General features: G+C 35.9%; 1 protein-coding gene across 1 annotated transcript in view; it reads left to right on the top strand.

The window, feature by feature from the left end:
- The window catches only part of ZNF404 (zinc finger protein 404), a 23316-nt gene extending 10503 nt beyond the window's left edge, over window positions 1–12813 (top strand). Inside the window, exons 2-4 of the mRNA XM_032591486.1 lie at window positions 307–382; window positions 3178–3304; window positions 9641–12813. Of these exons, the coding sequence (XP_032447377.1) occupies window positions 374–382; window positions 3178–3304; window positions 9641–11163 (1659 nt within the window). The 5' untranslated portion in view covers window positions 307–373 and the 3' untranslated portion in view covers window positions 11164–12813. The remainder of the gene's footprint in view (window positions 1–306; window positions 383–3177; window positions 3305–9640) is intronic.

Raw genomic sequence — 12813 nt, 5'->3', positions numbered from 1 at the left:
GTTCAGTTGGCTTGGTAAGAATGAAAAATAAGGCACTGTCGGTGTCTGGATCGAGCTTTGGTGCAAGAGTGCCCCTGTTCTGTATCCACTCTTGTGTAGCTTGTATCTGTAGGTATGGGGAAGGGCTTGGGTTTCTCTGGACTTCTCATATCCCCTGATGTGTGTTAATGTGTTTGGGAGGGTGGAGAGTGGGAAAGAACAGTGGGAAGCAGAAATAAAGAAGAAAAAAGAAAGGTTCTCCTACCTTAAATAATTTTTGGAGTTCCGAGATACACAAGGTCTCAAGGCCTCTTTTTCCTCTCTCAGCTCTGGCCTCTCTGAACTCAGCTTCCCTAATAGAGGAAACCTGAGGAAGACAGGTGGTTTGAAAACCATGGCCCAGGTAGGTGTCTCTATCCTGAAATACTGTGATTTTTAGCTCATATAAAACTTTCATTCTTTATCCCCAAGCCCCCTATCTAGGAAAGTTGTATCTCTGACCCTATTTCATGGTTTCTCCCCTTACAGAGAAGGATGATGTCCTCCTCATTTGCTCCTTGTTTTTTTAGAACTGATTTTCAGTTATTCATCAAATAATTCATTTATCTTCTATGTGTTCAGTCTTCTCTCGAGAGCATTGTTAAAGGAGTGAAAGAGTAAAGTACCTGGAAGGAAGTATTTGAGCTTCCCTTATCAGGTTTGTGGTTTCATGAGATAGAAGTGATGGTCCTATTTGATCACAGGAGGGTACACTTTCTCCATAGTTTTCCAGGGAGGTAAGGGAGAATTGGGTTATGAATGTTCTCAGGGTCAGGTGTGAGATGAAACCTCAGCTTTGAAAAGCTTTTCAGTTTGGGTAGAAATGGTATTGGTGCTGAGAGACAGACAGACAGACAGACAGACAGACAGACAGACATCAGGGCCCTGGCTAAGGAATCACTGAGAACTGAATAAGGTAGTAAGGTCCATTTTGTATTGGAAGATAAATAGCTGGTCTTGAGTCAATCAGCGTTGGTCTGATCATCCTATATTAGTGTGTTCTAACTCAGGAACAGGAATTCAGTAAGGGATTGTAGAAAGGAAGATCATCTAGAACTACATGTCCTAGATGATACTGAACAGTGGGGAAAAGCTTAGGATTTGGGTCCACCCTAAATATCAAAATAGCATAATACTTTACATTTAATATTATTTTAATGACATTAATAACACCTTAAGACTTTAAGAAAAATTGTATCTGATGTCTTTAAGAGGGACTAAATGAAAACTTTAACTTGTGAAAATATAGGAGATGCTTATGATACACAACCTGACATATATTACGTCTTGATAAAATTACTTAATTTTATAGAAACTATTTCCGAAGATAGAAACTTTATCAGCTTTTTGAAGTATAACTGACATATAATTGAGTGTATTTTGTCTCTTTAGAGTAGCTTTATTGAAATTTAATTTACAATAAATTGCTCATATTTAAAGTGTGGAATTTAATGAGTTTTGACCTAGGTATATACCTGTGAAACTCTTACCACTATCAAGATAATAAAAATTTTTCTCATGTCCCTTTATAATCGCCCCCTCCTTACCTGCTCCCAACCTTGCCCTTTGTGCCCAGGCAACTGCTGTCTTGCTTTCTGTCACTATAGGTTAGTTTGCATTTTTCTAGAATTTTATATAAATGTAATCATACATCATGTGCTCTTTCATTAGCTTATTTCATTCAGCATATTTATGTTGAGATTCATCCATATTGTTGCATATCTTATTCCAGTATATATTCCATTCCAGTAGTATATTCCATTTAATTATTGATTAGTATTCTCATCTCAGGATATACCAAAATTTTCCATCCATTCTTCTGTTGATGGATATTTGAGTTCTTTCCACTTTAAAAAAAATTTTTTTTTTATTTTACTTTTGAGAGAGAGAGACAGAGCGTGAGCAGGGGAGGAGCAGAGAGAGTGGGAGACACAGAATCCAAAGCAGTCTCCAGGCTCTGAGCTGTCAGCTCAGAGCCCAATGTGGGGCCCGAACCCACAAACTGTGAGATCGTGACCTGAGCTGAAGTCGGAGGCTTAACCGACTGAGCCACACAGGTGCCCCTAAGTTCTTTCCACTTTTTGACTACTACAAATAAAGCTGCTATGCCAAAATGCTTCATGCCAAAATCTTTGTGTGGACATATGCTTTCATTTATCTTGCGTGAACACCAGGAGTGGAATGACTGGGTAACGTGGATGTTTAACTTTTTAAGAAATAAACTGGGACACCTGGGTGGCTCAGTCAGTTAAGTGTCTGACTTCAACTCAGGTCATGATCTCTCAGTCCATGAGTTCGAGCCCCGCGTCAGGCTCTGTGCTGACTGCTTCAGATCCTGTGTCTCCCTCTCTCTATGTCCCTCCCCCACTTGCACTGTCTCTCTCTCAAAAATAAGTAAACATTAAAACATTTTTTTTAAAGAAATAAACCGTTTTTCAAAGTGATTGTACCATTTTACATTCCCACCATCAGTATTTGAGAGTTCCATTTCTTTCCACATCCCTGGCAACACCTAACACAGTCTATTAAATTTTAGCCATTCTAATAATTATGTAGAATACTGTCTCCTAGCAGGAAGCTAGGGCAATCATAGAGTTCACTTCATTTGTTACTTATCTCTCAAGGATCACTACCTAATATTTTCTGTTTTGAAAACTATTGTCTCATACATTTTGTCCATGTTTTTGGTTATTTCACATGGGAAGGTAAATCCAATCCCTGTTACTCCATTTTTGCTGGGATAGATTTTTTAATTCATTTTGGGGAAGAAAGTGAACAATGCTCCTTACATATACACTGAGGAGAAAAAATGTCAGAACGTGCATTTACTAACAGTGTCTGATTTAGGTACATAGTAGGTAATGTGCTTATATATATTGTTTCATTTAATTGGGAAAGTCTTGGTTACTTAATTCATTTTCGTGCATTTAAAGTTTTCCTCTATTTTTAAAGAAATTTGTTGTACTCCAACAGGATTCTTCAAGACGGTGTTGGCACTCTACTTCAGAAGCTAATTTATTTATCTTCATCTGATCATGTCATGACCTTGTAACTCAGCTTACTTGTTTTTCTGTATTGCCCCCTTACTGCAATTCAGTCATTCCATCTTGAACATTTTTTCTTTACTGTTACAAATAATACGTGGGTTTGTCATTTCAGGTGCCATTGACATTCAGTGATGTCGCCATAGACTTTTCTCAGGAGGAGTGGGAATGCCTAAATTCTGATCAGAGGGATTTGTACAGAGATGTGATGTTGGAGAATTATACTAACTTGGTCTCACTGGGTAAGGACATCTGCCTGAAGTGATGTAGAATCTGCTGTCTGGAATAGCTGCTTTCTCCACTGTGTATTTTATGTTCTATAGCGAGAAACCAGATAAATGTCTCCATATTCATATTCTCCAAGGCCTAGTTTGACCTTTATTAGGTAGAAATGGGCATCTCTCTTCAGCACCTGAATCTTTTCTGTCTTTCATTTACCTCCCTCCGCCCCATCCTACAATTCCTTCTTTTTCTAAATCAATAAAGGTTTGAATTATTGGACTTTTTCCTGCATAACCGATGCAAAGGAAACAAATTTCATATTATGTGTGTGTCCAGAATATCTACAAATATTCCACTTTAATTGCTGGTCCACCTACATGGAGAACAGATAACATGGGGTCCTGGTTTTCTCTTTGCCACAAAAGAACCATGGTAATTTCTACAGTGTAGAATGAATCAAGAGTATTATCTGCTTAGTATTATTTTTGCATTTACAGCAGGAGAAAAGTTGGTTTGCAGTGCTTTTATAGATTCTACTGAGAAGTGAAAGTCTTTGTTCAGTTTTTGGAAAATGCTTGACCATTATTTCTCCTGGGATGCCAGTTATGGTGATGTTAGATATTTTGAGTGTATCGCACAGTTCTATCATGTATTTATTTCCCTTTCTCTCTATTATTTTCTGTTGACATGTATTTCAGCTCATTTATCCCATATTCTGCTATGACGAGTCTGCTCTTAAAGATGGATTTTTCATATCAGATGTGGTCTTTTTCAGTTCTAGAAATTCAATTTGGTGGTCTTTTATGGCATCTAATTATCTGTTGAAATTCTTCATTCTTTTATTTACTTTCTTTTCCTTACTGTTTTCTCATCTGTTTTCTTAAACATTTTAATCAAAGCTATTATGGAATTCTTGAAGGCCTTCATTTTTTGTACTATCCTTGGGTATGATTCTCTTTCTTTTTTTTCCTCTCATTATTCGTCATCTGGTAATTCCTCTTTAAGTCACCTGGAATTGTGATTGTATGCTGGACATCGTGTTCACAAGAACTGAACAGTTTCCATATGATGGGATCTTCCACCAGAGTATTTACATTTTCCTCTATTAATTGATAGGATGGCAGGCTGATCACTATAATACAATCAGGGAATGAGCTGGGTCAGTGCTAGTTTTCAGTTTGGGTAATGGTCAGCTACCTCTTTTTTATCACTTTACTGCTAGCTGCACTCGGAATCAATGAGTTTCTACAGGGGAAAAGTAGTGGATCCTCAGGACCAATTCACCACTTCTTCATGGCTCTTATTGCTTATCTGTTTCGATTTTAAGCTGCTTCTCCCAAACGATCTTTAAAAAAAAATCCTTTTTAATGTTTATTTATATGAGAGAGAGAGGGAGCAGGGGAGGAGCAGAGAGAGAGAATCCCAATCATAGAGCCTGATGCAGGGCTCAATCTCACGGCTGTGAGGTCATGACCTGAACCAAAATCGAGAGTCAGACGTTCAACCGACTGAGTCACCCAAGTGCCCCTCTGAATGGATTTTTTTGATTCCAGAAGAGTTGTTGAGAATTGATAAGTGAATCATCCGCTTGACATGCCAGGAGAAGAAGAGCATAACAGACTTAAAGAAAGTAGAAGAAAGGAAATAGTACAAGAAAGTAGAAAGTAATGAAATGAAAGCCAAACACAAAAGAGCAAGTCAAATCAATTTGCTTCTCTCTCAACATGAATCAAGAAAAAAAAAATCTGTGTAAGGAAAAAAGCCACCTCATTACAAGCCTTGAAGCCGTGAAATACGGTATTTTGAAAATCATCCTGCCAAAAAGAAACGAAAAATCAAATGAAATAAATGATTAGAAAATTTTACTCTACAAAAATTTCCACTCAAGAAAAAAACCTGAAAAGTCTCATAAGCACTAAAGGAACTGAATCAGTCATCAAGAGTCTCCCCCAACATTAGAAGATTCAGGCCTAAATCATCTGTCATTAAAGTATAGGTGCAACAGTTTGAACATGTAAGAATTTTGGGAAAATATTCCCCATAAATGCTTTTGCATGTTGAGTCTAACAAAGAATAAACTATGGAGAGAGGGCCAAACCATAAAATAGACTCTTAACGACAGAGAACAAACAGGGTTGAGGGAAGGAGGGATGCGGGGGATGGGCTCAATGGGTGATGGGTATTAAGGAGGGCACTGGCTGTGATAAGCACTGGGTGTTGTAGGTAACTGATGCATCACTTTCTGTTCCTGTAATATTTCACTGTATGTTGACTAGCTAGCATTTAAATAAAAACTTGAAACAAAAAAAAAAGAACATTAAAAGATGAGAAGAGTAGCCATCTTTTTAAAATATGGGATATACTTACAATAGCTTTTTCCAGTATCCTTGCCTACTAATTATATTATCTGCATCATTCCTTGGTCTGTTTCTTTTGATTCATTTTTCTCCTAGTAAGGGTCACATTTTCCTGCTATTTGCATGCCTGATCATTTTTTATTAGATGCCAGACATTGTGAAGTTTACTGTGTTGGGATGCTGGATTTCTAATATTCTTTTACACATTTTTGGGCTTTGGTCTGGGATACAATTATGTAATTTGGAATCTGTTGATCCTTTTGTGGTTTGCTTTTAAGTTTTGTTAGGGTGGGTCCAGAACAGCTTTTAGTCTAGGGATAATTTGCCCCACCCTCACCCCCACCCCACTGAGGCCGTATCCTTCTGTGGACTCTGTTTGATGCCTCGTGTGTTATGGGGTCTTTCCATTCTGGTTGGTGGAAACAGGAATTTCCCAGGCCCTTTCTGACTTCAAGGGGATGTTCTGCCTACTTCTATCTGGTAGTACATTCTTTGTTATTTGTTTGCTCACACAGATGTCCAGACTCATACTCATCCAGCTTCAAGGAGATTCCTCTACAGATCTCTAGAGACCTCTCTTCCTCCTCTCTGGTATTCCAACTTGCAAATTCTGCATCTCTTTCTTTCCCTTCATTCTCTACTCTGTCTTCTCAACTCAGGGATATAGCTGCACTGTTTTAGTTTTCCCTCCTTGTGCTTTGTTCTGGAAATTCTCTTTAGGCAGTCAGATGTGGTACTTGTGGGGCACACTTCATTTGTTTCCCTTCTCTCAGGAGATTTCTGTCCGGTGCTATTTTCCAATATTTGAAAGATATTGTTTCATCTATTTTGTTGGGTTTTCTAGTTATTTAAGGTAGGAGGGTAAATTTGATCCCTCTTAATGTTACATGACCAAAATCACAAATTATTCACTCTGTCTTTGAGAGCTTCTTTGCACTTTAATACAAGAGGTTTTAGACTCACCTTATATCTTCCCTGCCCTGGACCAGGAATTAGCTATTTCTCCAAGGCACCCTAGTTCACATTAGTGGGAAATAGTTTACAGAGACTGAAACCTGGCCAACAGGGAAGCTAATTGTAATCACCTTTTTGTGGGCATAAATACACATTTTTAAAATTATTTCTTCTATGGAAATTGGTTTGTTTAGATTTTCCATCTCTTCTGGGGTCTATTTCTGTTATTGTCTTTCTTTTTATTTTGAAATAATTTTAGATTCACATTAGAGTTATAAATGTGGTACAAAGAGTTCTAGTATACCATTCCCATAATGATGATAACATCTTACATAACCATGGTACATTTGTGAAAACTACCAAATTAACATTTTACAATTACTATAAACTAAATATTTTATGTAGATTTCACCAGTTTTTGCACTAATGTCTTTTTTTCTGTTTCAGGATCCAATCCAGGATACCACATTACTTTTAGTCATCACGTGTCCTTAGTTTCCTCCAAATGTGACAGTTTCTCAGTTTTTCCTTCTCTTTCTTGACCTTGATACTTTTGAAGATACAGTTTGGTCAGGTATTTAGTAGAGTGCCTCCAAATTTTGGGCTGTTTGTTTTCTTATGATCAAACTGAGATTATGGATTTGGGGGAAGAATACCAGAGAAGTACCCTTCTCATTGTATAACGGGAGTACATGATATCGATATGATTTATCAGTGTGCTGTTAACCTTAAAAACTTGTATAAAGTGGTATCTGTCAGTTTTCTTCACTGAAAAGTTATTATTTTTGTTTCCTTTTCATATTCTATTTGTTAGGACCAAGTCAGTAAATCTCACTGGGGTCAGTTTTTATAAATAATATTTTCAGAAAAAAACGTCATCATGTACATCTCAAATTTATTTGCATAGTTGTCTTTAAGGATTTCTTAAACATTCTCTATTTCTTTATTGATGACTGACTGCCTGTTGTCATTGCGTTTGGATTGTCCTCCTATCTTTTGTTCCTTGAATAGGTAGGCTAGTGGTTTGTTCGTATGTGTTAATTGTACAGTTTTATTTAAAATTTGTTTTTATTGATTTTCCTTTTCTGCTTTCCTTCAATATATTTTATCATTCTTTTTCTAATTTTTGTCTTTTCCTAATTTTGGATTTCGTATTTAATTTATTCATTTTAATTCTTTAATTTTTCATTAGATGTACGCCTTTTGGTCCATGTGTTTGCAGCAATACAGTTGAAGGCCATAGATTCTGATGTGTTGTATTTTTACTATCATTCTTTTCAAGATGTTCTGTGGCTTCAGTTTGTATGTTATCATTCTCTAACAGTAGTTGTTGGTTTTTATTTATCCAGAGAAAGGGTTTTGGCTTTTTGAGATTGCTACTCATTTTTCATTGATTCAGAGAATATTGTTTGCTTTCCTTCAACTTTGTGAACATATTGTACTTCATTCATAGAAGAATCCCACTTGTCTTCACCTCATACTCGACCCATTTAGCACATGAGAGTCTTTCAGGCTGCTCCACCATCCAGACAGCCCATTTTTAGCCTACGTTCAACGTATTCTTTGTTGCAGCGTCCCAGGCATTTGGTTTCCCAGGGTCTGTTCCCATGGTATTTAGTTACTTTAATTTTCCCCAACATCCTCAAGTTTAATTTCTTAGATGTTCATAAGCATTTAAAAATAATATTAACTATTGCAATTCCTGAAATGCATTTCTGTGAAATTCAAGGACAATTTGCCTTGCCTATAAAGGAATGGAAGGGAGAATTTGGGAAAATCATTACAGTTAGCATCAGTAGGATGGATAAACAATGTTAAAGTTCTACTGATGAAGGTAATACACCATCTGATTATCTTGATTGAGATAAAGCAGAAAAACAATCATGACTTGGCACAGGAAGGATGGAACAATGTACGTCAATTTAAGGGGATAAGCAGGTGGAGAACGATCAGGTATCACCTCTTTCCACTTATATTTTTGACTAAGCTAGTTTGGATGTACATTTTTCTCACCTGTAAGGTAAATGATAGAGGAAAGCATACTTTACTATAATAAGGCATGAGAGATTAGGATCAGCGAGAGATAGTTGATAACTGTTGCATCATTTTCAGAAACTAAATGGTTATTTTGCTTGGCTGTCTTCCCCAGTGACCTTGATTTTCAGCCTTATTTACCTTTATTTTCATCCAAGTTATTTTTTAAAATTCAGTACTTTATTCTACAAGTAAGGACTTGTTTTGCAGTAGTAGTTGCAAGAATTTTTGAGTTTTAGAGTAAGAAACTAAGTAGTAAAACAAATGAGAAAATAAGTATGTAATAGAGAAAAGTATTTTGAAGACAAAAAGTTAGGTGTTGGAATACAGGATAAAGGATATGAATTTACTTAGAGTTAGCGGAGGCAGCCTTTCTGAAGAAGTGATTTCTAACCTGCAACACCTGAAGATAGTAATTTAAAGGAGTGAGGTGAGAGGATTTCTGAAAGGTGGAGCCCCAGGGAATGGGAAAGGTCATGGGACATCTTAGTAGCTGAAGAGATGCATTGGGATAGTATATAGGGAACAAAGATGCCAAGGGCTTGAAATGAATTTGTGTAAATAAGACATCCTTTTTATTCATGATTGTGTATGTAGGTTTCATGCTAAGATAAAGACAACCCACTGAAAAAATTACATAGAGCCTCTGATAGATAATGTTAGAAATGTAGATAACCAGAACCTACTCCTACAGAATCTGATTCAGTCTCAGTGGATCTCTAAAAGGCACTATATATAAAAAGCTCTCTCTGTAAATTTGACTCACACTAAATATGAGAACTACTGACTTTTTCTCTTTGCCTACTCACAAACCTTAAAAGTCTCGTATGAACTTTTATAATTTCCTGAGGCCTTCTTGCCTCTTAAAAATTTAATGACACGATTTTAGGATTTTATAACCCTTTTACTTCCAGTGAGTATACTTCTCAATTTATCCCTATTTTTACTCTAGAAGGCCCCTCCTCACCCCCAGTACAGGAAAATAGCATTTATTTTCTCATTTTCTTTCAGACTTTGATTTTACAACTGAGACCAACAAGTTATCTTCAGAAAAAAGCAGTTATGAAGTAAATTCATACCATCGGGAGACAATGAAAAGAAGTAAAACCTTCAACCTAATGAGATTTATTTTCAGAAATGACCCACAGTGCAGAATTGAATTTGGGAGAGAACAGGGACCCAACATGGGATGTTTTAGTCAAATGACATTTATAAAACATATATCTCTTCCTCTACATCAGAGAATTCACTCTAGAGAGAAATCCTATGAATGTAAGGAATGTAGGAGGGGCTTTAGAAAAAAATCACACTTTACTGAACATTTGAGAGACCATAATGGTGTGAGACCATATGAATGTAAAGAATGTGGAAAGGCCTTTATAGTTCTCCAGCATCTTATTAGACATAAAAAAATGCACACTGATTTGAAACCCTATGGATGTAATGGATGTGAGAAGGCCTTTAGGTTTTATTCACAGCTTATTCAACATCAGATAATTCATACTGGTGTAAAACCTTATGAATGTAAGCAATGTGGGAAGTCTTTTAGACGTTATTCTCACGTTACTGAACATCAGAAAATTCATATTGGTTTGAAACCCTATGAATGCAATGAATGTGGGGAAACTTTTAGATTGTACCGACATATGTGCCTACATCAGAAAATGCATCATGGTGTGAAACCCTATATATGCAAGGAATGTGGGAAGGCTTTTGGTCATCGCTCAAGTCTTTATCAACATAAGAAAATTCATTCTGGTGAGAAACCATATAAATGTAAACAATGTGGAAAGGCCTTTGTTCGCAGCTATCTACTTATTGAACATCAGAGAAGTCATACTGGCGAGAAGCCTCATGAATGTAAGGACTGTGGAAAGGCCTTTAGTAGGGGCTCAAGCCTTCTTAAACATAAGAGAATTCATAGTAGTGAGAAGCTCTATGATTGTAAGGAATGCGGGAAGGCCTTCTGTAGAGGCTCTCAACTTACACAACATCAAAGAATTCATACTGGTGAGAAGCCACATGAATGCAAAGAATGTGGGAAGACATTTAAGCTTCATTCATACCTTATTCAACATCAGATAATTCATACTAATTTGAAACCACATGAATGTAAACAATGTGGGAAAGCCTTCAGTCGTGTTGGAGACCTTAAAACACATCAGTCAATTCATGCAGGGGAGAAACCATATGAATGTAAGGAATGTGGAAAAACCTTTAGACTTAATTCTCAACTGATTTATCATCAGACAGTTCATACTGGTTTGAAACCATATGTATGTAAAGAATGTAAAAAGGCCTTTCGTTCTATCTCAGGTCTTTCTCAACATAAGAGAATTCATACTGGTGAAAAACCCTATGAGTGTAAAGAATGTGGTAAGGCCTTTAATCGTAGTGATCGTCTGACTCAGCATCAGAGAATTCATACTGGTGTGAAACCACACAAATGTAAGGACTGTGGAAAGGCCTTTACTCATTGCTATCAACTTACCCAACATCAAAGATTTCATAGTGGTGAGAAACTCTTGATGTAGTGAGAGTCAGAAAGCCTTTTAGCCATGGCACATCCTTTACCATTATCACTATTCCACCACCTAATGATGTTATGGTAAAGATTAAGTTATTTAACATAAAAATATAAATGCTTAGAAAGGCATCTGGCACATAGTGTTTGTTTACTAAGTATTGTGGTTTTTAAATGATAATCACTAGTATTACTGTATATAAATTCATGTGGAAGGAGGACTCTATAAGCATATTTTTTTCAGATAATTCATTCTGGACAAAATCCCATAGAATATATTAAACAAGACCCTTTTTTATTCAAAGCTCAACCCCTTGAAGGTTAATAAGAAGAAACCCTGTGCCTTTATTGAATATTGAGAATTTAGCTGTTGAAAAATTAGAAAGTAGTTTGCAGAAACTTTTCTTACAATAAATTCTGTAATACAGATAACATACAATCCACATTCCCTACAATTGAAATAAATTAAAAACTAATAATTTGGTAGCCAAAGACATACGTTGACTTGGAAAAGTTTTCCTCAAGTTTTTGAAAGTTTCCAAACTTACATAAAAGGTACAGCAGTGTTACAATGATGTTTTTTTGCCCTCCACCTAGATTCAATATCTAATATTTCTCTATGTATGAACATGTATATATACAGATGCACAAATACCATATATCATTCTTATTGCATATTGAATGTAATTTACATACATCATTTTGCTGTGTTTTTCAGTGAATGTTTTAGATATCACTTCACCTCTAAAAAGTCAACATACAATTCTTAGAATTAAGGATAATCTTCTAGATGACCATTAACCCACTGTTACCTAAAAAGACATTAACAATAACCCTATATTGTTTTACAACATTCAGCCCTTTTACAAATTTCTCTGATTGTTTAAAGAACATCTTCTAAAAGTGCTGGATTTTTAAAAAGTCAAAAACCAAACTAAGCTCATATATATGACTGTGGCTTATTGAGTCTGATAAGAATTGGTCAAGAATTTACTCTCCACCTCCTTACCTTTTTTGAAGACTCAGAAGAAGTAACCTACATAATATTGTTAATTCCATATTTGTCCTTTTTCTCAAGGTGGGCTTAACTTTTCCTCTTTCCTTTGTATTTATTTTGAACTGAAGGTTTATGTCTAGAGGCTTGATTAGGTTTCAGATTACACATTTTTTACAAGACAACTTCATAGGTAATAGTGTACTTAATATTATAAAATATCAGTTGGCATACTAGTGAAACTATGTTTGGTCTCTTGGTTCATGTATTGATCACCATTTCTCTCCGTTGTACTGGTACATTTTTTCTTTGCAATTAGTAATCCACGGAAAGTCACATTGGCATTCCACTTGAAATTTAAATTGGTTATTATTTTAAAGAAATTAAGACCCCCCCAAAACTCCTCATATTTTATATTTATCCATATATTTACCTTTCCCCATGCTCTTCATTATTCCCAGTTACCAATTCCCAATGGTCTGAATTTCCATGTGGTATCATTTTCCTTCACCTTAAAGAACTTTAGCATTTCTTGGAGTGCACATCTGCTGGTGATGAATTTTCAGTTTCTTTTACTGAATGCCTTTGTTCTTGAAGGGAGTATTTTTCTTAAAATAGATTTATGGGTTTTATTGTGTATTTTGAAAAAGATATTGTAACGCTGAC

This window comes from Lynx canadensis, chromosome E2 (genome assembly GCF_007474595.2).
Source record: "Lynx canadensis isolate LIC74 chromosome E2, mLynCan4.pri.v2, whole genome shotgun sequence".
In the NCBI taxonomy this organism is placed as follows: domain Eukaryota; kingdom Metazoa; phylum Chordata; class Mammalia; order Carnivora; family Felidae; genus Lynx; species Lynx canadensis.
This window is presented reverse-complemented; position numbering and strand designations above follow the sequence as displayed.